The sequence below is a fragment of the Ochotona curzoniae genome, unplaced genomic scaffold, assembly GCF_017591425.1.
Source record: "Ochotona curzoniae isolate NIBS_2020 unplaced genomic scaffold, NIBS_Ocur_1.0 contig_4514, whole genome shotgun sequence".
Classification (NCBI taxonomy): Eukaryota; Metazoa; Chordata; class Mammalia; order Lagomorpha; family Ochotonidae; genus Ochotona; species Ochotona curzoniae.
Window position 1 is genome coordinate 2,700,307 of NW_024466312.1, and position 23,708 is coordinate 2,724,014.

Below are 23,708 nucleotides of genomic sequence, written 5' to 3' on the forward strand. Positions count from 1 at the left end.
GTGTTAGTGAAGATGGATGAGGAGCTAAGCCAGACGCCGTGATTTGGAAATAGTACCACCATGCCAGTCTGGGTGTCTGTTTGTATTAACAAAAACGTCCTACTCTAACCATGCCGCTAGATGTGTGATGCTGGCTGTTCTTACCTGGGCCTACAGTCTTAGTTTTTGATGGTCCTGAGCCATTTTTGGGGATGGTGGTCACTTTGTAACCAGTAACAGGGGAACGAGAAGGCAGCCACCTGATACTGATGCTGTTATCCTGAACATCTGTCACTTGCATTTGGGAAGGTTTGTCAATTTCTGCAAATAAAAGCAAAGGAGAAATGAGTGAAATACAGGTCTTCGGGGACAAAGCTGCACATGTCTTTTGGGAAATTCTGGGATATATTCACATGATCCCTTGGTTCCACTAATCTCATCCAGATGTTGCTTTTTGCAGAAATATAGTTATATTTTTCTATGTGTGAGACAGGAACATGTATTCATTCACCTTTACAATTATCTCCAAGATGACTATTCCTATAATAAAGAAACCGCATTTCCAAGCAGGTGCTTGTTTTTTTTTTTTTTTTTACCTTATCAGCCCATCATCCATTATTCAACATTTATTGACTACCCCTTAAGCCTGTTTCAGCTGTAGACACACAGAATTTATCAATTAACAAGACAGTCAAAAATTCCTTTCAGGTGCCTCCTTATATATCTAAGTTCAAAACTCAGTTACAAGCATCAACAGCAGGTTATTATCTTGTTAAAAAGAAAAGTCAATTTCACAATGAGGAAAATACTTTGGCAGAATACTTTTGAAAATTGTCTTTAAAAAGTGGTGTTACTCCTAGAGAGGGTGTCTGTACCTGTTCGGTAATTAATGGAAACTGGCTCGCTGCTGGCTGGGCTGTCCCCTCGGCCAGTGACAGCATACAAAGTGATGGTGTACTCTACTCCAGGTTGAAGGCCACTGATGGTAGCTGTAGACTTGGTCCCAGGCACTCTTATCTCGTGGTCAGGGCTATTTTTTCCTGTGGAAAAAGAGTTAGTTTGGAGTGTGAGAAGTTTAGATTCATCTGGGTGTTAATGTGAACTAGCGTAGTGAAAACAGCATGTTAAATACCCCCCATCCAATCGCTTATTCAATTTCAAAGGACACTATGCATAGGCCTGAAAAGAAGAGTCAATTTATGCATGGAGCAAAGTTTGATAGAAGTATAAAAAAAAAATCGAGACAACTGTAGTTAATGCTATCTTAACATTATGGCTGCAAAAAAGTCACTGAATTGTAGGTTGATGTTCAACGGGAAAAAAAGATAAGCTTTCTACACAGGATTATAATATATCCTTTTTAAAAACTGTTACATGAAAATTGGAAAAAAATAGAAAAGTAAAAAGAAAAACAAAAGTCATTGATTTCATGATTGGTATTTGTGAATTTGCAGCATTTCCCCCTGTCTAGTTGCATTATATAAATTATCTTCTGTTTGTTTTATAACCATTTATATCATACACATCATCCATACGTCCTTGGAAAAGACTAGACTCCGCTGAAAAGGCTTACAAAAGATCCTTTGGCTTCATGTCCACTGCAGTGTTTGCAGATTACCCACAAAGGAACTTAATTTGATCAGAGTGTGAAGCAGCATTTTAGTAGCGCACCTGTTTCTCCATACATGATCCTGTAATATCTCACTGTGACCGGTGGAGGTTCCCAGCTGATCAACAGGCTGGTGGGAGTTGAGGCAATAACTTCCAAGTCCTTTGGAACATCAGAAACTAGAAGAAACGTGAGAAGCATTTCAAACTCATAACTTCCAAAAAATGTCGAGATCTACCACTCTTATTCAAGTTTCATGCAATCATGCAAATAGTACACTAATTTAACAGAGCTAAAATTATACACAATTCAGGGTAAGGGGTTAAGGATCTCAAATGGTGGTAAAATGATTGAAAGTCACTTCAGATTTTTCCTTTATGTTTTTATTTTGAAAAAAAAACACCCAAAACCATAGAGAAGTGACAAAAATCATAACCCATATTTTATCATCTTAGGTATCTGCTACTCGCTTACATTTGCAACATCTGCTGACCTTCCACTTTGTCTGGCTAAACCATTTGAGACTAGGGAATTAGATACCATGATGACACTTCCCTTTTAATCTAGGAAAATCTCATAAGAACAGCAATACTATCAAACTAACATATTTTTAAAGCAACTTTGAAATACTGTTAATTCTAAATAAACTTTATTTATCCAAAATATACAAATATCTAATCAGGTAAGAAATTTCTTGGGGTAAAGAAATTATCCTCTTATATTGTACAAAGGAGTTTTTCCTCCCACATTCTCTCTCCTTTTCCTTTTCTGTCTTGTAACTTGGTCTGTTCTTTAAAGAGGTGATGACTCCAATTACAGGGCTACTTCCTTATCTATCGCACCTACATAAGGAAGTCTTGAGGTTCTTTGGAAACCAGAAGTTACCTGTTGACTGTTGGCCAATCAAAGGAGGACTCTGCTCTCTGCCATTGAGAGCCACGATGCTGACCACATACTCAGTGCCTGGACTGAGGTGCATCAGGGTGATGGAGTTCCGATTTGGGGGCACACGATCTTCCCGAGGTCTTCCACCGCGGTGCTCAGGGTGATGGCGAATCCAGTAGCCCGTAACGTGAGCTCGAGGAGGAATCCAGTGAACCACGAAAGAGTTGGTAGTGATGTCAGAGAAGTCAATACCAGTTGGAGCAGCAAGAGCTGATTTTCCCAGCCGAGTGAAGAAGAGGAGGGATAAAAAAAGGTAAGACACCCTTGGCTTGGAAAGTGACCAAGGCTCACTTGGTGTGGGGAAACGTGACATGTATCCAGTATGTGGGTTCTTTCTCATCAATGCCTTGATGTACATGGGACCTCAGGTTGAGATATGTCACATACGATTTCTAAAATAATAAACTTAAAAACAGTCAGTGCACACATGCCATTTTTTGTTCTAGGGAATCTTGGTAATTTTCCTGTGTTTTTCTAGTAGGTATCTGCATTACCTTTGAAGACAGGTATTTAAGATACTATGGGAACTGATATTTTCAAGTGCTTCAGTGTTCAAGTATTACGTTTTTATCCTCAGTGAATTCTCAAAAGTAACATGAGATCTGTTCATGCCCAAGGTAAGTTTTGTTTTCTAAGAAGTGTTCTACGTTCAGGAAAAAATTAAAGTATCAACAGAATGGCAATGGTACAAGGCACTGAAAACTCCAAAACTAAGAACATCCTCCTACACAAATTACAGCACAGACCGGTCCACATGAACTGAGAACACAGTGCATTTTTAAACAATCAACAGTAATTTTGAGTTTATATCATATTCAAAATATGTAACCTCTTTGGAACATCCAGGAAATTTCTGTTCCAGCTACCACATTAACTAATCCTGTCCAATAACAATCATCTCAGACTGAGATACCATCACTTCCCTTTGGAGGTAAGTGGACTATAAATTAATTAGTCAGTATATAAAACTATAATTTCTAAAGGAAAAAAAAACTAAAAGAAGCACTGTTTTAACAAAGGGAATAATCTTTATGGAATTTAACTTCTTCCTTGTTGTAAATGAACATTTCATTAGGTAGAAAGTGGATATAAATTTACCAGCTTAACAAAGTTAGAAATACTTAGATACCAGTGACAGTGCTGGGTTAGTCATTAGTTGGAGGTGCTTAATCATTACTTTTAGTAATAGGGACCATAAGTTTGGCAGGGGCAGAATTTTTTTGAAGAATAATTTCAATTCTCTTTGGAAGCAATGAGTAGAATCCGAGCGCCACAATTACTTCTTACTAATTAGCAATTTTAACTGTTGAACAGAGTATCTCTTAATTTCCAAGACCAGTGCTGAACAAGTAAGGACAAGGCAATATGCACCCTCACCACCAAGCACAGAGAGAGATTTGGGGAGTAGCATTTCATCTGGTGCAACAGGGAAGTGAAAGTGATTTGATAAGCTCAGCCCCAACATGACTCACCTGTCTTCTGTCTTCCCCGGAGAGGTGTACTTTCATGTTGTTCGTAGACACTGGAGACACTGACCAAATATTCTGTCGAAGGCAGGAGATCTGAAGAAGCAAGTGGGACTTATTTTTAAACATGCACTTGGAAGCATGGCAAGTACATAATCACACCGTGGATTGTTGCTTTTTAAAGCATCTTATATTGACATATAATACATGCATAAAAAAGTAAAATTTCACCAGCTTTGAGATACGTATTACCTGTGAAGCCATCACTGAATTTAGGACAATGAACATATCTCCACTTCCCAAAGTTTTGTCTACTACAATTATCCCTTTAGTGCAAATCTGAAAACTGAGGCACAAAAACGCTACCTTCTTTAATTTATTAGCCCTAAATAATACATGTTGACCCAGCGAAAGTCTTAGCAGTTAACCTTTATGAAAGGAGCGCCACACTCCATAGGGAGTGCGGTACGTTCCACCACGTTAAGGTGAGACTAATTCTAAAACACTGGATAGGTATCCCTGATTATCATCTCTCCAAAAGGTGCAGCGTTGGCTTTTGACCTTTGAACCCATTAGATTCTCATCCTTCCCCTCCCTCCGACAAACGCACACCTGCCCTTTGGTCTTTTCGTAGAGGCTTCTGTGTGATGTGCAAAAACATCAGACCAGGTAGCTGTTTGCTTGGGTGTTACTTCAATCTTTCTGCTTGGCCAGGGACAAATTCCTTAACCCCTGGCAGCCTCAGTTGTTTCATCTCAAAAACAGGGTAATGATGAATTCTCTAGTGGGTGGGGTGGGGGTGGCTATGATGGCCATTTGTAGCATTTTGCAGGGATGCAAAAGCTCCTATGTTGACTGAAGCTGTGAAGACTGATTCCCAAAGATACTGGAACGGAAGCAACTGCCCATCCACGTAAACAGGCAGATTTAATAATGTTCTTGTCTGGACCAGGGCAGTGGCATAGCAAGCCAGGTTTCCACATACGGTACTAGCATCCCATATGGGCATCGGTTCAAGTCCTGACTGCTCCAGTGTTACTCCAGCTCCCTGCATGTGATCTGGAAAAGCAGCAGCGGCTGGCCCAGTTGGGAGACTTGGTAGAAGCTCTTGGCTCCTAGCCTCGGATTAGCCAACTGTTTCCATCGTGGCCTTTTGGGAAGTGAAGCAGAGGATGGAAGATTCTCTATTTCTCCTTCTCTATGTAACTCTGCCTTTTCAACAAAAATAAATACATGTTTAAAAAAATATAAATGTTTTTGTCTTCAACCATGAAAAGTGAAAGGAAGATCATGGCCAGGCTGGGCTGCCTTTATTTGTGTTTCACTCCCTGAAATATGTTTGAAAGGTGGAAGACATTGTGAGATCATCTTTTGATAATGTACCTGAGCAGAAGCTATTTCTCTTTAGTGGAAATGTTCGTCTTTTTGTATACATTATTAATGTAGTGAAAATAATAACAAAAGTAGCTGATGCTTACATTAGTACCATGCTATGCCTACTCTCACTTTCTATAGCGGAAGTATTGACTCCAATACTGTAGGAAGTCAATTTCCAGAAAGTGTTGATGCTTAATAACAGTTGTCTTCTAGGTAGTCGCCTTCTGAGAAATCCTGTCAACAGATGTTTCGTGAAGTACAAATTAAATTTCTGACTCAACTTCAAAACAAAATCCTGATGGAGCCCAAGTAATCAGTTTCTATTTCTGAAATTTTCAAATGCTAAGTGGATTACCTGATGACACTGCTATTAAAATCACAATAAAAAGAGAGTGACGCTATATTTAATCAACTTTTTCAGTAACGTTTAGATTTAATAAAATAACTTGTCTTGGTATTCACCTATAGGTCTTTCAACACTGACAAAGTTGCACACTGGCGGGGAGTTTGGCCCACTGTTCTGTTGCACCTTGCTAACTCTCAATTGCTCTTACTTGAAAACTCGGAATTCATGCCTTAGGCTTTAGATTAGTATTTGTTGCACAGAAACATCTGACTGCTTACTTGTTAAAACCACTGCATTGTCCGACGGAGAAATGGACAACTCTGCAACATCTTCCTCGTTCTTCACAGGTGAGTAGCGCACCAAGAAATTGGTCAATTCAATAGATGGAGGTGGGGCCCAGGTGACACGCATAGTGTCTGAACCAATATTGGTGAATCGCAGGTCAGTGGGTGAAGGGACAGCTGGTTTCAAACAGGAAGGACAACTGAGTTAATATACACTAACAAAAAGCTGGAAAGGTAAAAGCTCTATTTCATGCATAAAGGAAACAGAGTCATCATCATGCAAATAGTCTAATCTGATTCTAATCTAAGTTATAGTGTACTACTGTTAAAGAGAAAACATTACACATAGTACTGTTAGGTCCCTTTAACCCTTCTGTCATTTTTAAGAATATATTTTAATCTGCTTCCAAATACACTGATTTTACATACATTGCAAGGCTCAAGTGGCCACACAGCACAAAGAAACATAGCAGTACTTTCCAAAGAAACACATGCACACGGACACAGATCAGAGGGTCTTAATCCACACCCCCCTCCTCCAAAGTGAGATGTCTACAAGCTACGGCGCAGCTACAATTCCATTCCGTGAATTCTACTCACAAGTGAAAAGGGTTCATGCAAATTGGTTCTCGGCATGTTTCTTACCATGCAGGGCAGAGAACCTATAAAATGTTGCATGCTTGTCCCTAGACGATGGTTAAAGAGGTGTTTCTTTACCACAGCATAGAAATAAATCCTTGACTACTGTATCTCAAAGAGTCTCCCTCCTCTCCGTCCTCAATTTGGAAGAGGGATCAGGGTAGAGTTAATTAAGTGTAGGAGAAAGAGCATACTGGTATACTGGTTAGACACGAAAAGATCTATGCATTTAATTATCTGTGCTCTTTAAAAGAACAAGTCTCCAAATATTTCTAACTTCAACTCTATTTGTGGTTTTGCTTAAAGTACACTTAAACTTCCTGCATATGTTTTATCTAATTAGTTTTACGTATGCAATTGATTCCTTATCCCTCAGCCAACCCCGTTTTAATGATTGGCCAATTGCTGGGCTCTCTTATGAAACATCCATGTTTAACCAGAGCGGCTAGTGGCAGCATGCAACACCATCCATGTTTCAAACACAAGTTTTCAAAATTCACCCGTTTGCTGTGTCAATGTAGTAGGGGCACTCTCTCCGCCATTAATGAGAGTGATTACGCTGATGTCATAGTCAATGCCCGGCTCCAGCCCTGTCACTGTGTAGTATCCTACCGAGGAGTCCACAAATTCTTCCAAAATAGGTATCCCTTCTCCTGCTGCAACTACTGTGATGCGGTACCCAATAATGGTGGAAGAGTTTAGCGGGGTCCACCTCAGGCCGATGCTTGAGTCAGTTATATCAACAAAGCTTAAGTCAGTGAGCTGGGGCACCTCTATTGAGTTACAGTGCAAAGAAAGGGCACAAGGAAAATGGAGGCAAAGAAAAAAAAAAATAAAGCAGTGTACATCAGGTTACTGGTGGCAAAAACTGAAAGAACAGTAAAGCAATGATGGTAATATGCAGTCGGTTTCAAATAATCTGAAAGACTCTAAGGCATCATGATTCAGTAGCTTCCCAGGGCGAATAGAACAGGTTACAAGATTTCTTGTGGGATTTTCGTGCATGTTGAAAATGTCCCTAAAAATTACAGTTTCAACATTTCAGCTTCTTAATAATTACAGCTGTATTGAGGATATCAAAATAATTCCTAAAACCAGACAAAATATCTGCAGGATCAGAGGCTTCTAAAAAAAATCTGCAAAAAGAAATTTTTTTAACCTAATTTTCCCCCATACCAAAAATAACTGTAATATGCCCATAATGCTAGTGCATTATGAATAGTGTGAAATGTGCCATATAAAAGCACACTCAAGCCAGTGACCAGCAGGCCTAAGTTCAATGCCACGGCCGATATCTTAATGTATACTCAGTTATTTAGTTACTAAAAACATTTTTACCAAATAGTACAAGGGGAACACAATCTGTGTCATGCATTTACTGTATCATAATCCAATTTTGGACAATAAAATTAAAAATTATCCCTAGATGGGTCTTAGAAGTCTTTAAATTCGTAAGAAATAACATGCTGAAGATGTGGTCTTATGGTTTTGACATTTTTACAAAATTTTATCCAAGAAGGATTTGAAGCTGTAAGATGAAGAACTGGACGTGTCAGCCAAACGTTGTTTCAGTGCTCATATGGTGACCAAATTACTTTATAGATCGCTGTTGGAAATTGATATGGACTATAAAATCAGGCACAAAGGGACTGGTCGGATGCATTTACCACATTACTTTTAGCCTGTCAGCACTGAACAGACGCGTACATTGTTTTAGTAAATTTCCAAGTGGGCAGACAGTACAGGGTTAAGGCCACGGCTGCCACATCATCACACAGCCATTGCCACAAACAGCATCCTGTGAAGCACAGACAGTGAAGCAGCGTTGACAGCAAGCGTTTGTCCAAACAGTTGCTCTGATTCCATGGTTTTCAAGAGTGGAAAGTTAGGATTAAATACCAAATATATTTGATACTTTCAGCTGTCCAGGATACAATATTAATCCCTACTCTAACTGGAACTGCCCCTGGGAGGATTCCAGCTTAGTCTTCTATTACCTGGAATGATGGTGTCAGAGATAGGGACGCTTTCCTTGTCATCTTTGACAGTGTAAACACTGACATTGTATTCCAAACCAGGACTCAGGTTTTCAAAAGTGCATGAACTCTGATCAGCATGAACCACTTCTTCCAAGGAATATCCCTGCTGGCCATTAACAGGGGTGGTGGTAATTCTGTAACCACTGATGTCTACGGACAAACACAAAGGAGACCATTATTACAAAGAGCATTTGTGACCCATGGCATATTAACTTAGACTCCAATGATGGACCACAACGAAGAGTGGAGAAGAGACGTGTTCATTATTGGCAATTTCACTGTCATTCAATGCTTGGAATAGTACTCGCAGGGAGTGTGAAGATACTTGGGCTTTAAAGGCAGTCTTGGTTATCCCGTGAAGTGAAACAGGCTGGCAAAGATTCAGAAATGCCACTGTTCTCACTCACATATTAAAGCTAACAAAATTCCCTTCATAGAAGAGAGATCGCCACTAGAAACCAGGAAGGGTTGGGATAGGGGCACCAAGAAAGAGACTAGATAACAAATACCAAAATACAGTAAGCTAGGGGGACATAGCATTAGTTTTCTATAATGCAGTAAGGTCATTACAATTGCCAGTAACCTGCAAAGTGTTTCAAAACAACTAGGGAAGAAGGGTCTAGAACTTTCCAACACATTCAGAATAGCTATTAGAGTAGCTAAAAATGGTGATTATCTTGCTTTGATCATTAAATGTTGTATACATATCAGATTATCATATTAATAATCTGATCCCATTAGTATGTATAAATATTAGGTATCCCATTAGTATGTATAAATATTAGGAGTCCCCAAAAGGCCATTTTAAGGAAAGAACATGGTGACAAGCTAATCCTCCACCTGCAGCGCCAGTGCCCCTATGGGCACCAGTTCATGTCCTGGCTGCTCCACTTCCAATCCAGCTCCCTGCTTATGCCCTGAAAAAGAAGCGGGGAATGGCTCAAATCCTTGGGACCCTGTGTCCTTGTGGGAAACCCAGAGGAAGCTACTGGCTCTCCATTTCGGATTGGCTCAGCTCTGCCCTTTGCAGCCATTTGGTGAGTGAACCAGAGTCTGGAAGACTTCTCTCTCTCTCTCTCTCCCTCTCACCCCTTCTCTCTGTAAAATCTGTCTTTCAAATAAAAACAAGTCTTAAAAAAATAATAAGAAAAAGAAGACAATCTTGGAAAGGAGATATGATGCTAGACACTATTCTATCACCCCATCCTACTTCTCCTTAATAGACTAATTTAATAGACAAGTGAGGCATGCTTCATTTTGCCTGCTGAGCTAGTATTCAATTGCTTTCTACCTAAAGACATTCCTTGAAAGGGACTCTCTTAATATAAAAGGTCTAATGTGATGGGGTTTACAGGATGAAGCTCAAGGAAGGAGCAAAAACGAAAAACAAAAGTGGTGTCACTGATTCTAAAAATATTAACTGTTGAAGTATTCAAGAATAATTGGAGTTGGGTAGGAAAAGGGTTGACGGGAAGGAGAAAGACATTTAAATGAATATATAGTGGTTTGAAATCTGCAGAGCCATATTAAATGTAAACCAAGAAAGTATAATATAGTTAAGCTTACTACAGAGCAAGAAAATGATGGCACATTTCTCTTTAAGTACTGGGGGAGCACCAACAGCACTTATAGAGGGAATCCTACTGGGTGAGGAACAAATATTTAGATCATTACATTTGCCAGATGGGGCCATTTAGCCTGGATATTGATTATGCAGTTGCTGGCAAGCATGAAAGCAAACAACTTCAAGTTTCAAGTTCAGGGTACCTCAGCTGGAAACAGCGTGTCTCTGGCTTAAAAACTGTTTCCACACATATTGAGAACTTAACCAAAATCACTCAACTTTAGAGGAAACTGAGAAGGACCCCTTCAGCTAGCTTTATTTTGTGTGACAGAATATATTAAACAAAGATTAAGTAAAAGACTTTACTTAGAGAAACATTTGAAGATAATTGTGACAGTGAAAAATAGTGAACCAAATAAATCTTTAAGAAGTATATGCAGTGAGTCTGCAATCAATATTAGTTGAAACTTGTGCTTCTGTTTAATTTAGAATTGTTAAATGATGAGTGCTATGTCTTAACAGCAAATTCCTCAATACATCCAATATTAAATAATGCAATTCCATTTCCACTTTAATTTCTCAGAGGCTTTCATGTGATTTTAGCAAAGGTAATTCATGCTTTAAATTTCCTATCACTGACATGGCACATAATGCTAGTCAAATACTGCATTAGATATTTTTCACATATTTCAGAATTTTAGAAATACTTTTCAGCACATGGAGTTTACACAAAACTTTCCTTTAAGCTTTTAAAATAGTCATGGGGTTCCTTAAACAAATGTTCACTTTTCATGTAAATGAAAAGCAAGATCAAAAACATGTGTAAGTTGTAATTTCCAAATATGTGATTTGTGGTGTGAGAAGGAGTCAAAAATTTAAGTTACACTTCCAGGTCTGTAGCATTTTAAATATGTCTATGGGGAAGCCAATTTCTGTGTCCCAGTTCTCTCATTCTGTAAAAAGAAGGTCATCTGTCATTTCTACTTTATATCATCCTTCTATTTTTGTGATGCAACTTGTGAAAAATGTATCCCTCCTATCTATCAGTTCCACATTCAGATTCAACTAACCTCAAATCAAAAACATTCAAAAGAAAAATCTTTACTAAACATGCATAACCTCATTTTTACAACGTATGTACATATAAATGTAAAATCTCTCAATACGTAAAACCTCATCACTCAATAATATAATATTATAATAATTTGTATGGCATTTGCACTGTAGTGGATAATGCAAGTGATCTAGGCATGATTTAGTCATACTGGAGCGTGTACATAGGTTATATGTTAATATCAAACCGTTTTATATAGGAACTTGAGATCTGTGGATTCAAAGAACTGCAAAATGGGGATGAGGGCAGTACTTCAGGAATACCAAGAAACAACGGATTTGTAAACTTCAGTGGCTACTAAACTTAAGACCTGTGAACAACTCACCAGAGAAATTAGATAGTACGGTTTTCATCATTTGCTTAGCAATCTTAATGCCTTGAGCAAAAGGCACCCTTCAGTTTTCTTCAGCCTTTATGACTCCTTCTAACTGCATAAGGGTCTGTCTCTCCGTGACAGGTTAGTACAGGATTGTTGGCCTCCCAGACATGAAAGTCCACATGCACAATGCACCCTACCTATCCTTCTATCACGGACACCCAATGTACGCCTGTGAGCTGATGCCACCTGGATCCTGTCTGTCTAAAAGGAGCCCATCTGTAAAATCTCAACTGGAAAAGGATGATGTGTCCTTGTCCGTGTCCATCCCAGGCTTACCGGGCGCGGTGCTCCTCTCCCAGGAGACTGTGAGCACGCCAGTTTCCGGGTTGCTTTCCAGGTGCAAGTTCGTTGGTGGAGACAATGCTATTGTCACAAGAAAATTTGTTACAAACTAAAGCACTAAACAGAACATCATTTGGTTTACGGAATAGTTCTCCCCTCGCTCTGCATTTTATCCCCTCCCTCTCCTCCTCCTTAGGTCCATTCCCACCTTCAGTCGCCCTCCTTCCTTCATCAGTAATAAAAACTATTCTATGAAAATATAGTTAATTCCAATAGTTTCCCAAGAATTTTGATATGATAAAAGATTCTGCAATACTGATGAGACTGGCATCTTTGTCTATTTCCATCTTGCCAGTTTTGAAGCATTCTTGATATGGACTTGGGACTCCAAATTTAGAAAAAGCTGATTCAGCAGGGATAGGATGGTTCCCCCGTGTCATTCTCACAACTAAAACGTGAAATTGACACTGGCTTTTTTTTCTAAAAAGAAAACAAGTAGAAAAGAAAAGAACGAGGAAAAGGACCGTTCTTACGTGTCACCACTCTGTTCACGATTGGTGCATCCCTTTCTTTTCCATTTCTCAGGACTTGGAGGGAGTAAATATATTCTATACCAGGGGTCAAGCCAGACACAACGATGCTCCCAGATTCTGAAGTCACTTCTCGTGGTGCTTCCCCTCCCTGGCTGGGTCGTACACCCAACTAGAAGAAGCAAAGCAGAATAAAGACCGGGACTAAACAATACTGCGCAGAGATTGTGGCACAAAGTGATATCCTTGGGGGAAGAGACCTGGGGACTTAACTTTATTATAGCATACGTTGGCTGGAAATGCCCTGCACCAGTGGCCCAGAGTGGGAGAGATATCTTCTACATTACATTAAGGTGTCTTGTTATGGAAGGCTCTCGAGACATGCCATCATATATCAGTATTTGCTGGCTTTGAGCCCCATGGCACTTCAACTCTACTTTCTCTGTGCCAGAAGAAATCCCCAGGCACTCTGCTTCATCAGTTACTCGTGTTCAACTCACTTTTTAGTTACCATTGAAAAGCACTAGCCTCTGTAATGCTTTACACCGCAAAAACACTTGTTTAAAGAAGTATACTCATAAGCTTAACTACAGGATGGTACACTGGGAAGGAAAAATTAAAATGAATGTGCCCACTGACTTTAGGAGTCTAGGTAACACTGTTGGTAAACAGCGTTCAGCACTCAAAAAAACTTCATATGCTAACCGGCTGCTGAAAACCACCATGACACCACTAAGAAAAAAGAAATCTTCCACAAGATTTTCTCCAAATTTAAGTATAACCATTGGGTTCGGGTATCTGCATACCTCAAATGAAAGTGACCCTATATTACTTAAAAAAAAAAACAAACAATTATGAGTATGGGAATTTAGTATTGATTTCCAGTCATAAAAATATTTTCTCTCCATACTTTAAATGCCAAAGGAAGTAATTCATTTAAGCATATTCATTTGTATTCATTGCTTTCTCAATATTATTACTTTAAAGGAATGAATTTAGACACCTGCAGGGAAGATCTAAATCTTGACTTCCATTAAAAGATTCCACCCACAGGGCTTTGAACACTTTGAGATGAAACTGATTGGATGAAAATGTGATTTTTAAGTGACTCTGAGCTTAATTGGTCTCCTTAATTGGCTTTCATGAACTCATTGACACCCATTTAGAACAACAACACATCCAACTGAGCCTTTCTCTGTTTTTTTTTTTTTTTTTTTTGAATGGATAACCCCAGGGGAGAAAGTATAGTGGAAACAAGATAACAACAGCTAATAGTTCCATGCTTAACAGCTCTCCTAGGCTTAGCAGGCACTGGCATAGCTTCACTTCTCCTGTGTCCAGCCTAGCACTTAAGGAAGGTGAGTGGGCCACAGGTGTCATGAAGTCCTCCCAAAGGCAGACAGGCAATGGCGGAAGCAGGTACCAAAAGCCATGCCTCTGAACTCTTGCACATCTTGCCTCCATCTTGAGGGCAGTTTACCTTGAAGCCAATCCTTGGTGCAGGGGTCCAGGTGATCACGATGCTGGTCTCTGTCACCTCTGTGTTGTAAGCAGGGATGGAGCTGTGAGGTTGCACTGTGAGACAGAAACAAGGTGCATGTTCAAATGGTGGAACAATACACAGTTGACTGCATAGGACACACACACACACACACACACATGTATTTTTTAAATCAAGGTTCTTTATTCAACTGGTGGATCGAGAATCTAACATACGCTTCTTCACTAGACAAGGATTTGGAGAAGATAACTGTCTTCAAATCTTTAATGTGCCACAACAGTTAACTGGGGCGTGGCTAAAATATTAAGTCCTGATTCTGTAGGTTCAACAGGAAACCAAACAATTTACATTTTGGACAAACCCACAGATAATGCCAATTTTATCTGTCAATCAGTAACAAAGACCTCAGGATCTTTGGGGAGGTACTTTTAAGCTTTCTGGTCTAAAATTTCTTTCTTTTTTTTTTTTTTTAACCATTTTTTCATATTGTCGGTATGGCATCTGTATAAATTGTAAAGCTAGCCACACACAGTGAGGATCACATTACTGACCATCAGTTTAAGAACAGTTAAGTTTCAGGAAATGATCTTATAATTAGCACTATGCTGAATTATTCCATTGTGATGGCCGATTTTTTGTCATCATTATTTTCATGTGCGAGTTAAACAAAAGCTGCTGCCATATACACATGTTAAAATTCTAAAGAGCTCTTCCTTTGCTCTTTTCCTAAATATATTTAGTGTCTTACCACTAAAATTAGTGATTATAACAAAAATTTATTTTTGCACTCCAGCATCCTGACACCATGGTTATTTTGTATAAAAATATTTCTTAAAGAAAACAAAAGAATGAAAGAAAATGGGAAGTTTTGGACAAGTAAAATTCAGATACATGTTCACAATAACTTTACAGGTATAAATCTAGAAAGGTGAGACCTCAGGTACCAAGCTATTTGAATTGGGTCAGTTAAGGTCAAGGGTTTCATGTTTGGTGGCGTCACAATTTCTTCTTCTTTATGGTCCAATCAAATCATGTGCCACTGGAAAAGAAACTGCTGACTGCAGGGATACTAAATTATGAGTGGCTCATGAGACAGAGTTACCCTTCAGATTTATATGCATGGGAACGCAAAAGTCTTCAATCTTCACTCAGCTCCAGCTATTTTTTTTTTCCTTTGCCACAGAGATTTTAAGTTCAACTTTATAATTCTATTTTTCTCTTCCAATCTCGATTTGACTGTGTACTTTTGAAATCTTATTTTTAAAAACGACGTGGGAAAAAGTCAAATATATGTGTGGGCCTCTTGATAATTACTGCCCTCATGGTTGAATTGATGTTGTGCTGGTTAGCGAGCTGTTTCATAAGTAGGCCATTATTTTCATGGCACTGGGGATGGGGTGGAGGACTTAGAATGAGTGACCCATGATGCCTTCCATGCCTCTGAAATCATACGCCACTTGGCCGCTGCTGACTTGGCCAAAAAAGCCCAGGCCAGGCTGGGTGATCAGTTTTTAACGGCCCACAAGAAACAACTCAGAGGACAGTTTCTGAACATCTGTGAAAACCACAACTTTTTCACCAATTACATTTTCCTTAACTATCCTGGGCTGTAACACTGGGTATTTTCTACTGCTTGAGCCAGCCAGCTAGAAACTCCCTAAGTTTAAGATGATGCTTTCTGCCTGGGAAGGCCATTACAGGAAAATCACCAAACCACAAATCCACAAACTGATGTCAAAGAAGGGAGACCGCGGGAAGCACGAGTTACGGGCTCTGGCAGGGCTCGTTAGGTGAACAGCTGGCTGGCCAAGAAATAAAATTTGCTCTGTCGATAAAGGAGTAAGTGAAATTTTCCCTAGAAACGGCTCTTTTTTTCCCTACTTTTCTCACATTTGCTCTTAAGAATTTAACATAAGTCATAAAATCCAGAGATGTTATTCCCAGAATTCAGCTTAGTAAAACTATAAAACGCTACAAAGAGGTTAAAGTAATTTCAAAAACATGCAAGCCTTGATAATGTCTGCAGTCTAAGGGAGTGCTCAAAATTCAAAGATTTCATCGGTTAATTTACATCTGCATTTGGTTGAAAAAATATGTGAAATATATTAGGTTGGCCCTCTCTTTCCATTTAATCAACATTAGCATCATGGAATTTTTTTAATAGACGTTCTATCTAACTACATAAAACAGGTCTCATACAAAGGAATGAAAAAAGTCAATTTTGTAATTTTGGATTTTGGTTAAAAATTACATCTACTAAAAGGCCACAGTCATTGAAATTCTCCACTCTGGTTCAATGAAAGACATCTGTAAGAAATGCACACCTCAAAGAAATACATACAGAGCCATTATTTCATGAATCTTTCATCAATTTAAGCCATGTCAGATCCATGTAACATAAAATAGAAAAATTGTAGGGTGAATTTACTTTCAAACTGAAAAAAAAGAGACTCAATTTGTTAATAATTAATAGTTAGGAAAAAGTCTTCATTGGCCAAATTCATATACTAAATGTAAATGGAAGAAAACAATGAATTTCTAGGAGGAAATTTTATAAAATTATTTTTTGGAAAGTAAATTTCAGATTTTATATCCTCCCCACTATACCACCCCCCTGCCAAAAAAGCCATAAGACCTGGTGGGCACTGATACCTGGAATGCTGCTCCACATTGTTAGAAATAATAGATAATGTTCAACTAGGAACAGCACTTTCATAATTCTTTAACAATGGAATGTTCCTGACACAATTCAATTTGCAAGGTCTTTACTATGATGTAGACTTGGGAGATTGAAATCCATGTCTTTGGGCCCTGCATGGTAGCCTGGCGGCTAAAGTCCTCACCTTGCACGTGCCAGGATCCCATATGGGCACCAGTTTGTGTTCCAGCAGCCCCACTTGCCATATAGCACCCTGCCTATGGTTTAAGAAAGCAGTTGAGGATGGCCCAAAGCACTGGGACCCTGCACCCACGTGGGACACCAGAAGAGGCTGCTGGCTCCTGGCTTTGGATCAGCTCAGCTCTGGCCTTTGTGGTCACTTGGGGAGTGAACCACTGGATGGAGGATCTTCCCCTCTGTCTCTCTTCCTCTCTGTATCTGACTTTGCAATAAAAATCAATAAATCTTAAAAAGAAAAAAGAAAGAAAACCATGTCCTCTAAAATGTTGAGCAAACAGAAATGACCAAAAATTATGGTTAGTATTGTTTCCTTCTGTGAAATTTCAAGAGTAATTTTAGGCGGAAAAAAAAAGCTCCTCTGTCCTGCAGAGGTACTTAACGGTCTGTAGCCAACACTGCTAAAGAAATCATTTCCTCAGCTTCTTTCTCGGTTGGTTGCTTTCCACTCAATCTCTTGTTACTTTCTACTCAGCATTTACGGCTACCATTTGATGGCCAAAGGAACAGAATGGAGATTAACTGAACTGTTTTCCTTGCTTTAGCTGTTTTCTGCACAATTCATTTCAGGCAGTAAAATATCAGGATTGCTTCATAACTACATTAGTCAAAGTGTTGGCCCTCAACGACATAAAAACAGCAACATTTGCAGATTAACACAATACTTCCTTCATTAAGAAAACCTTATTACAAAATCATTATCATCTGGGAGCCAGCTTGGTGGCTTATCAAGCTCACCCTCCAGCTGCAGTGCTGGCATGCCATTTTGGCACCAGTTCTAGTCCTGGCTGCTCTGCTTCTGATCCAGCTCCCTGCGAAAGCAATGTAGGATGGCCAAGGCCTTGGACCCCTGCACCTACATGGGAGACCTTGGAGAAGCTCCTGGTTCCTGGCTTTAGACAGGCTTAGCTCTGGCTGTTGTGAACATTCGGGGAGTGAACAAGTGGATAAAAGACCTCTCTAGCTCTCCCTCTCTCTGTAATTCTTCCAAGTAAAAAGTAAATAATCGTTAAAGTAATTATCAGCTGAACTAAAACCACGCTTTGTGATTTAAACTTCTTTAGTTGCTGCAAAACCAAATATAAACCATGATCCACCGGCCAATCCATGGAGCATATGCCAAGTAGCACTGCTTGAAATTATGTAGTGGCATTTTAAAATTAAATTTTGTAAAATGGATTAACAATATAGAAATCTAGTTAAGAATCTCTGGCATTACTAAAAGGCATATCTAAATTTTGACTTACAAGTGGTGAAGACTCCAGTGACCCTGGGGCTCTGAAAGTTGTCTTTGAATGCAGTCAGGGTCACAGTGTACTCGGATCCAGGCTGCAGATCCTGGACTGGGTACTTTGTGACCGAGGGCCTCAGAGTCTGCTGCGTGGGCTGGCCTCCTCGGGTTGGGCCCACGGTGAGCAGGTAGCCTGTTATGTGAGCCCGAGGTGGAGTCCAAATGATCACTACACTCGAGTCAGTTTCATTGACGAATTGCAGGTTAGAGGGAGCATCCAGTTCTAGAAAACAAAAGATGTCACATGTCAAGAGACCTTAAGATTCATGATCATCACACTGAGATCCTAAACCTTGATCAAGTATTCCAAGTTTTCTCTCCTTAAGGTCGAACCTAAGTGAAAGACGCAACCTTGGAAAACTTGAGCCATTAAAAGACTCAGTGCCATGTTGAGCTTGGCCGGAAGTCTGTGTCAGTCATGAGAAATTGCTGACCCTCTTCTTGGCTATCACCCTTTGCAAAGTCTAATTTTCTAGCAAGATTTTCCCATCACACCCAGAAATTAGAGTGACATGATAGTGATGGTGCTAAAAATCAAGGCAGAACAAATAGTTTGGAGCCCCATAATTTACTCAACTCTGAGCCAAACAGACCAAAAGGGAGAAAAGCACAATAGAATGAGGGAAGGAGAACACTGCAAAATTCTCTATGCAAATATTGCATAAGTAGTTATTTACTAGAAAAATAATAGCTATTGTCACATGGTTTAGATTGGCCAATAAATACAATTATCTAGTTAGAAACTCAACCTTCTGGTAGGACCCAAGTGAGTTTGTACTCTCTGAAAGGGTCACTTGAATGGTGGATTTTCTTCCTCACCATGAAAATGTGCAGTCTCCCCACAGAAATTTAAAATGCCTTCCAGACAGGGGAATCTAGAAATTCTCCATGTGGTCACTGAGAGCCCGAGCTTTGGAAGGGAAAGCATGTATGTCGCAGGGTCAGTTCGAGCATTCCTTTCTCTGTGATTTATTAGTTTCCAGACTTTTAAAAATCTTCAGTTCCTTTGAACGCAACAGGAATGATAACAAGACCTTTTTCGCAAAGTCAAACTGAAGATTAAACTTGCAAAAAAAAAAAAAAAAACAAACCTGAGCATGCTGGTGCCCAGCCATATTACTCAGTCACTATTTTTCTGGACTTATGTGAAAGTCTAGAGCCCGTATTTTTCACTCTGATCTAGCAATATTTAATAACACAAAAAATGGATCCTTAGTATTACTCCAAGCATCCATTAGAGGAGAAAATTAGGATTTCTCATGTTCTCCCTGCTTAGTATCATTCCTCTGGTCCATGTATCTTGGTCATGGATTACCACTCAGCAGCTACAGAGCTTGTATGAGTTTTCATTTCAAGTGTAACGCGCTCTATGTCCCACTGCAACCCAGGAGTGGACCACATGCTGCATTTCATTACAGGTTGGAATTGAGGGTGGAGAACTGGAGCAGGTGGGTAAAGCCAGAAACAAGACATACTGGTTGTCTGTTGTGCAGTCAGAGGCCGGCTCTCCCTTCCTTGGTTCACGGCAAAGACCTTGAAGTAATAGGTGACCCCGGGGGACAGTCCAGTGATTTCAGCGAAGGTGTTCCTGCTGACAGGCAGCCTCTGTCCGTGCTCCCCTGGCAGGCTGACGGGGAGTACGTCCACTCGGTAGCCGGACACCGCGCTGTCAGGGGGTGTCCACATGATGGTGACCTTCACGTCCGTCACTTCCACAAACTGCAGGTCTCGGGGAGGGGGAACTTCATCTAACAGACAAGAGTCAATCAATTACTCACAATTCCTGCTGAAGATTATTGCTTTTCAAAAATCTATTTCTGTGGACTTGTTAGGCAATCCAGAGCCTCTCACTGCAGGAAAATATTGTTTTGTTTTAAATCAGATAATATGCTTTCTCTGTTCCTATTTTCATCATTCAGTCTTACAGTTTAAAGTACGCAGGCAAGCAGGTGCGCTTACAGCACTTGAAATGTCACAGAGAGGATGGCTAGCACACACACAATCACAAACACACCACACACATATACACACAAGTAAACGTTTAGGCACACATGGAAGAAATGAAGGAGTTTTTGTTTTACTGAATCATTTTATAATCCCTGAGGTTCAATAGTTCTGCTGCCTTGCACTGTTTGCCCTCTGCAGGAGGCTAATGCAAAGAACCCACTGGAAGGTGGCTGGATACTCCGACAGACAGCAGGATAGACATCTCCGGCTCAAGCCCTGCAGGATGGACCAGCATACTGCCTTTCTGAAGTTACCTGTACGTGGGATGCCGGTGGTCTCTTGCTGGATGAAAACAGGAGTACTTTCTTGGTTTTCCTCCACAGCGTAGATGGTGATGTTGTACTGAACACCAGGTTGCAAGTCACTGAGAGTGACAGAGTTGGCACTTTCTGGAAGGTTGAGTTCTGTGCTGCTGCCTTCTACAGAGGGTGAGTAGACTATTCTGTATCCTGTAGGGGCAGTGGAAAAAGTAAGATACATTGGTTTTCTGAAAGGGGCTTTGAGAAAACATTAAATCCCCTTTTCAAATAGCTCTTAGCATCTTGCCTGATTATGTAAAATTTAGAAAAATTCTTTTTGAAACCTTCAGGATTGTCATTTCTTGCAATAATGACTAATTTACACAAATGTAAAATAAGAAGTTACACAAACTCTTCACTGAAAAACAGTATCCTTAAAGTCCTGAGATCTTTTATAAACGTCTGTTAGAGAAGCCACTAGATGAAAATATTCCCATGAAGCCTCTGTTTTCCCTCTTGAGTTCTGGAGGCTGAAGCGATAACCATGAGACCATAACGTTCTTGGAAACGCTTGTGCCCTCCAGGAGCTCGTGAGGAAGCAGCGCAGTCACCTTACGGGCCAAGGAGGCCACTCAGCTACCGCTTTATGATTAAGTCTTAGAGGCAGGTTTTCAAGAAAAACATCTCTCTTCAACCCAAGGATATTTGCTTTAAAAAGTCAGTGAGCTGGCTGTGTGTCTGTGTGTTTGTGCATGTGGGTACTATGAAATACATGTTGATACAGGAGCCAGCAAAATGAATTAAAGGGAAAATGAGGTAAGGCTGGGGCCAGCATCGTAGAGTATGTTAAAATGCCAAAACACTAGTACTCCATATGGGAACCGGTTCGAGTCTCAGTTGCTCCATTTTTAATCCCAGTTTCCTGATGATGTGCCTGGAAAAGCAGCAGAGGATGGCACAAGCCCTGGGGTCCCTATCACCTATGTGGGAGACCTGGATGGAGCTACTGGCTGCTGGTTGTCAGCCTGGTCCAGCCTTAGCCACTGTGACCATTTGTGGAGTGACCTAGCAGATCAAGGTCCTCCCTCTCTTCCTCTAACTCTGTCTTCTAAATAAATAAATAAAATGAATATCCAAAAAAAAAAAAGAAAGAACATAGGGTTGGAAGACTTCAAAACACACACACACACACACACCCCATCTCTAAAACCTGTATGGCAGATTTAAAGTAAAATACAGGTCCACAGTCATCATCCATACCCTTCACCCCTATGCCACCAAAATGAACCCGGTGTCCAACAAGAACAGGGCTGGGCTGACCTGTGATGGGCGCCTGGGGTCTATTCCAGCGAACAACAATCGAGGTGTCATCAACTTGGTCCACAGTAGGGTCAGGGGGCGCATCAGGAGCTAAGGCAGATGGAAAGGAAGGTGTGAGGCAAAGAGGACGTGCTGTACCTTCAGTGTCTGCCTTATGACTGTTTTAGCATCACGTAGTACCCATGTACCTGTTGTCTGTGAAGTGGACAGGATCAAGCTCTGCTTTCCTTCTTCAGAGATCTGATAAACATTGACAATGTATTTTCGGCCAGGAAGCAAGTCAGGGATGTTCACAGAAGTGGCTGTGCTTGGAAGATCTTTGAAATAAAAAGGAAAGATTAGCACTTACAGCAAGCCAGCTTTTCACGAGAAGTTATGAAACTTAACAGAACATTTTTAAGTTATATATGCATATGGAGAAAAGACTAAACAAAAACATACTAATGGATAATCCATAATCATCATGGCACTATGCACTCTTTGTATCTTCCAATTTTTATTTCAAGATATAAAAATCCACCACCAAATTCTGAAAGCTAACTCCATACCATGAGAAGTTAAGATAATGGTTCTGGGAAAAGGGCTGGCTGGGGTGAAGGTAGGAGGGAGGTTCGTTATCCGGATGTGGGTGCTGCTTATCTGACTGGGTTCAACTTGTAAAACCTCCTCCAACTCCAGGCCTGCGATCTGTGCCCCTCACAGTTGAGTTGTGTGAAGGCCTCTGACCCTGAGAGTTTGTAACCCCCCACACCCAACGTTGCCATCTGCAGTTCTCATAGTGGTGATCACTCCTGTGGAAACACAACTTCTGTTCCAGGGTCCTGTGCCCAAGCGAATGCATCGTGCAGCTCTCACGGGGACCAGAAAAATGTGAGGCTAGCTCAAAAAACAAACCGGCTCAGTTCTAGACAGCATTAGTGCCACCTACCCTCCGAGAGGGAGTGGCTTGTTAAGTCTGAAGCATCAATTAGTTCCAAGCAGCAGAGACCACCTGCTGTAAAGGCCTCTCCTACAGCAGGGGCTGACCAATAGCCCCTCCAAGGCTGTCACACTCACCAAGGTACTGGGGCTCATCTCCTTCCTCACTGAGCTCATACTCCACCCGGAATCCGGACACCGTGTCAGAGGCTGACACCCACGAGACCACGAAGCTGCTGGCTGTGATTTCAGTCACGGACTCAGAAGTGGCCACGACAGGAGACAACCGTGCCGTCTCTCCTGTGACTGTGTTGCCTGCAGAGACACGGAGAGAGGAAGGTGAGCCTTCAGCCGTGGGGGACGTTTATCGCCTTCACCTACAGGATATTGTTTTGCAAACAAGAGAGGTAGTACGCGCAGGAGCACATGCATTGGGAAGCACAGCCCTTCCAGAGCCGAGTCCTTCTCTGAGAACGCGGGCACAGACACCAGGGCGGCAGGACACGTACTGGTCATGGGCGTGCTTGTGCTGGTGGTGGTGAAGTCGAAACGCGTCACCTCTCTGTGGCCGTACTGCTGGATGCTGATGAGCTGCCCTTCGTAGATCACTCCTGGTCTCAGGCCTTTGATGGTGTAGGAGTTTAAGTGGCCTGGGATGGTGGCTTCCTTCCAACGGCCTACTGAATTTTTCTGGGAAAAAATAAAAGGCAATTACATGTGCGAACAAAGCTGAACATTCAGAGATGACTTTTCAGTGCTCTTTGATGTAGAATGAGGGGCTTGACACCGCTGGGTTTTGGAGGAAGAGCGGAGCAGGGACCTGTGCCAAGCTGAAGAGTAATGAATCTCACAGCCAACACCTACGGAAAGTCTACCGTGCGCTATGCTCTGTGTCGTTCGCTTGCTTTCTCCCATAATCTCCACCTCTCCTCCTTCTAACCATCCCACTTCACAGACGGAGAAGCCGAGTTCAGGCACATGTT

The 23,708-nt window shown here is 40.8% G+C and overlaps 1 protein-coding gene across 26 annotated transcripts in view; it reads right to left on the reverse strand.

Moving 5' to 3' along the window:
* Window positions 1-23,708, reverse strand: part of FN1 (fibronectin 1) — a 64,548-nt gene that overhangs the window by 18,177 nt on the left and 22,663 nt on the right. For 18 of the 26 annotated variants that reach the window (XM_040986465.1, XM_040986478.1, XM_040986477.1 and 15 more), the window contains exons 14-30: window positions 23,235-23,415; window positions 22,864-23,040; window positions 21,996-22,124; window positions 21,808-21,897; window positions 20,503-20,697; window positions 19,717-19,989; window positions 18,198-18,464; window positions 14,034-14,128; window positions 12,557-12,725; window positions 12,018-12,104; window positions 8,643-8,834; window positions 6,001-6,183; window positions 4,006-4,095; window positions 2,474-2,743; window positions 1,651-1,767; window positions 855-1,019; window positions 145-300 (exon numbers count right to left, since the gene is read on the reverse strand). In XM_040986465.1, coding sequence (XP_040842399.1) covers window positions 145-300; window positions 855-1,019; window positions 1,651-1,767; window positions 2,474-2,743; window positions 4,006-4,095; window positions 6,001-6,183; window positions 8,643-8,834; window positions 12,018-12,104; window positions 12,557-12,725; window positions 14,034-14,128; window positions 18,198-18,464; window positions 19,717-19,989; window positions 20,503-20,697; window positions 21,808-21,897; window positions 21,996-22,124; window positions 22,864-23,040; window positions 23,235-23,415 — 2,836 coding nt within the window. Of the gene's footprint in view, window positions 1-144; window positions 301-854; window positions 1,020-1,650; window positions 1,768-2,473; window positions 2,744-4,005; window positions 4,096-6,000; window positions 6,184-7,145; window positions 7,419-8,642; window positions 8,835-12,017; window positions 12,105-12,556; window positions 12,726-14,033; window positions 14,129-18,197; window positions 18,465-19,716; window positions 19,990-20,502; window positions 20,698-21,807; window positions 21,898-21,995; window positions 22,125-22,863; window positions 23,041-23,234; window positions 23,416-23,708 lie in introns of all 26 variants that reach the window. The other 8 variants (XM_040986464.1, XM_040986456.1, XM_040986473.1 and 5 more) reach the window with 1 other exon arrangement.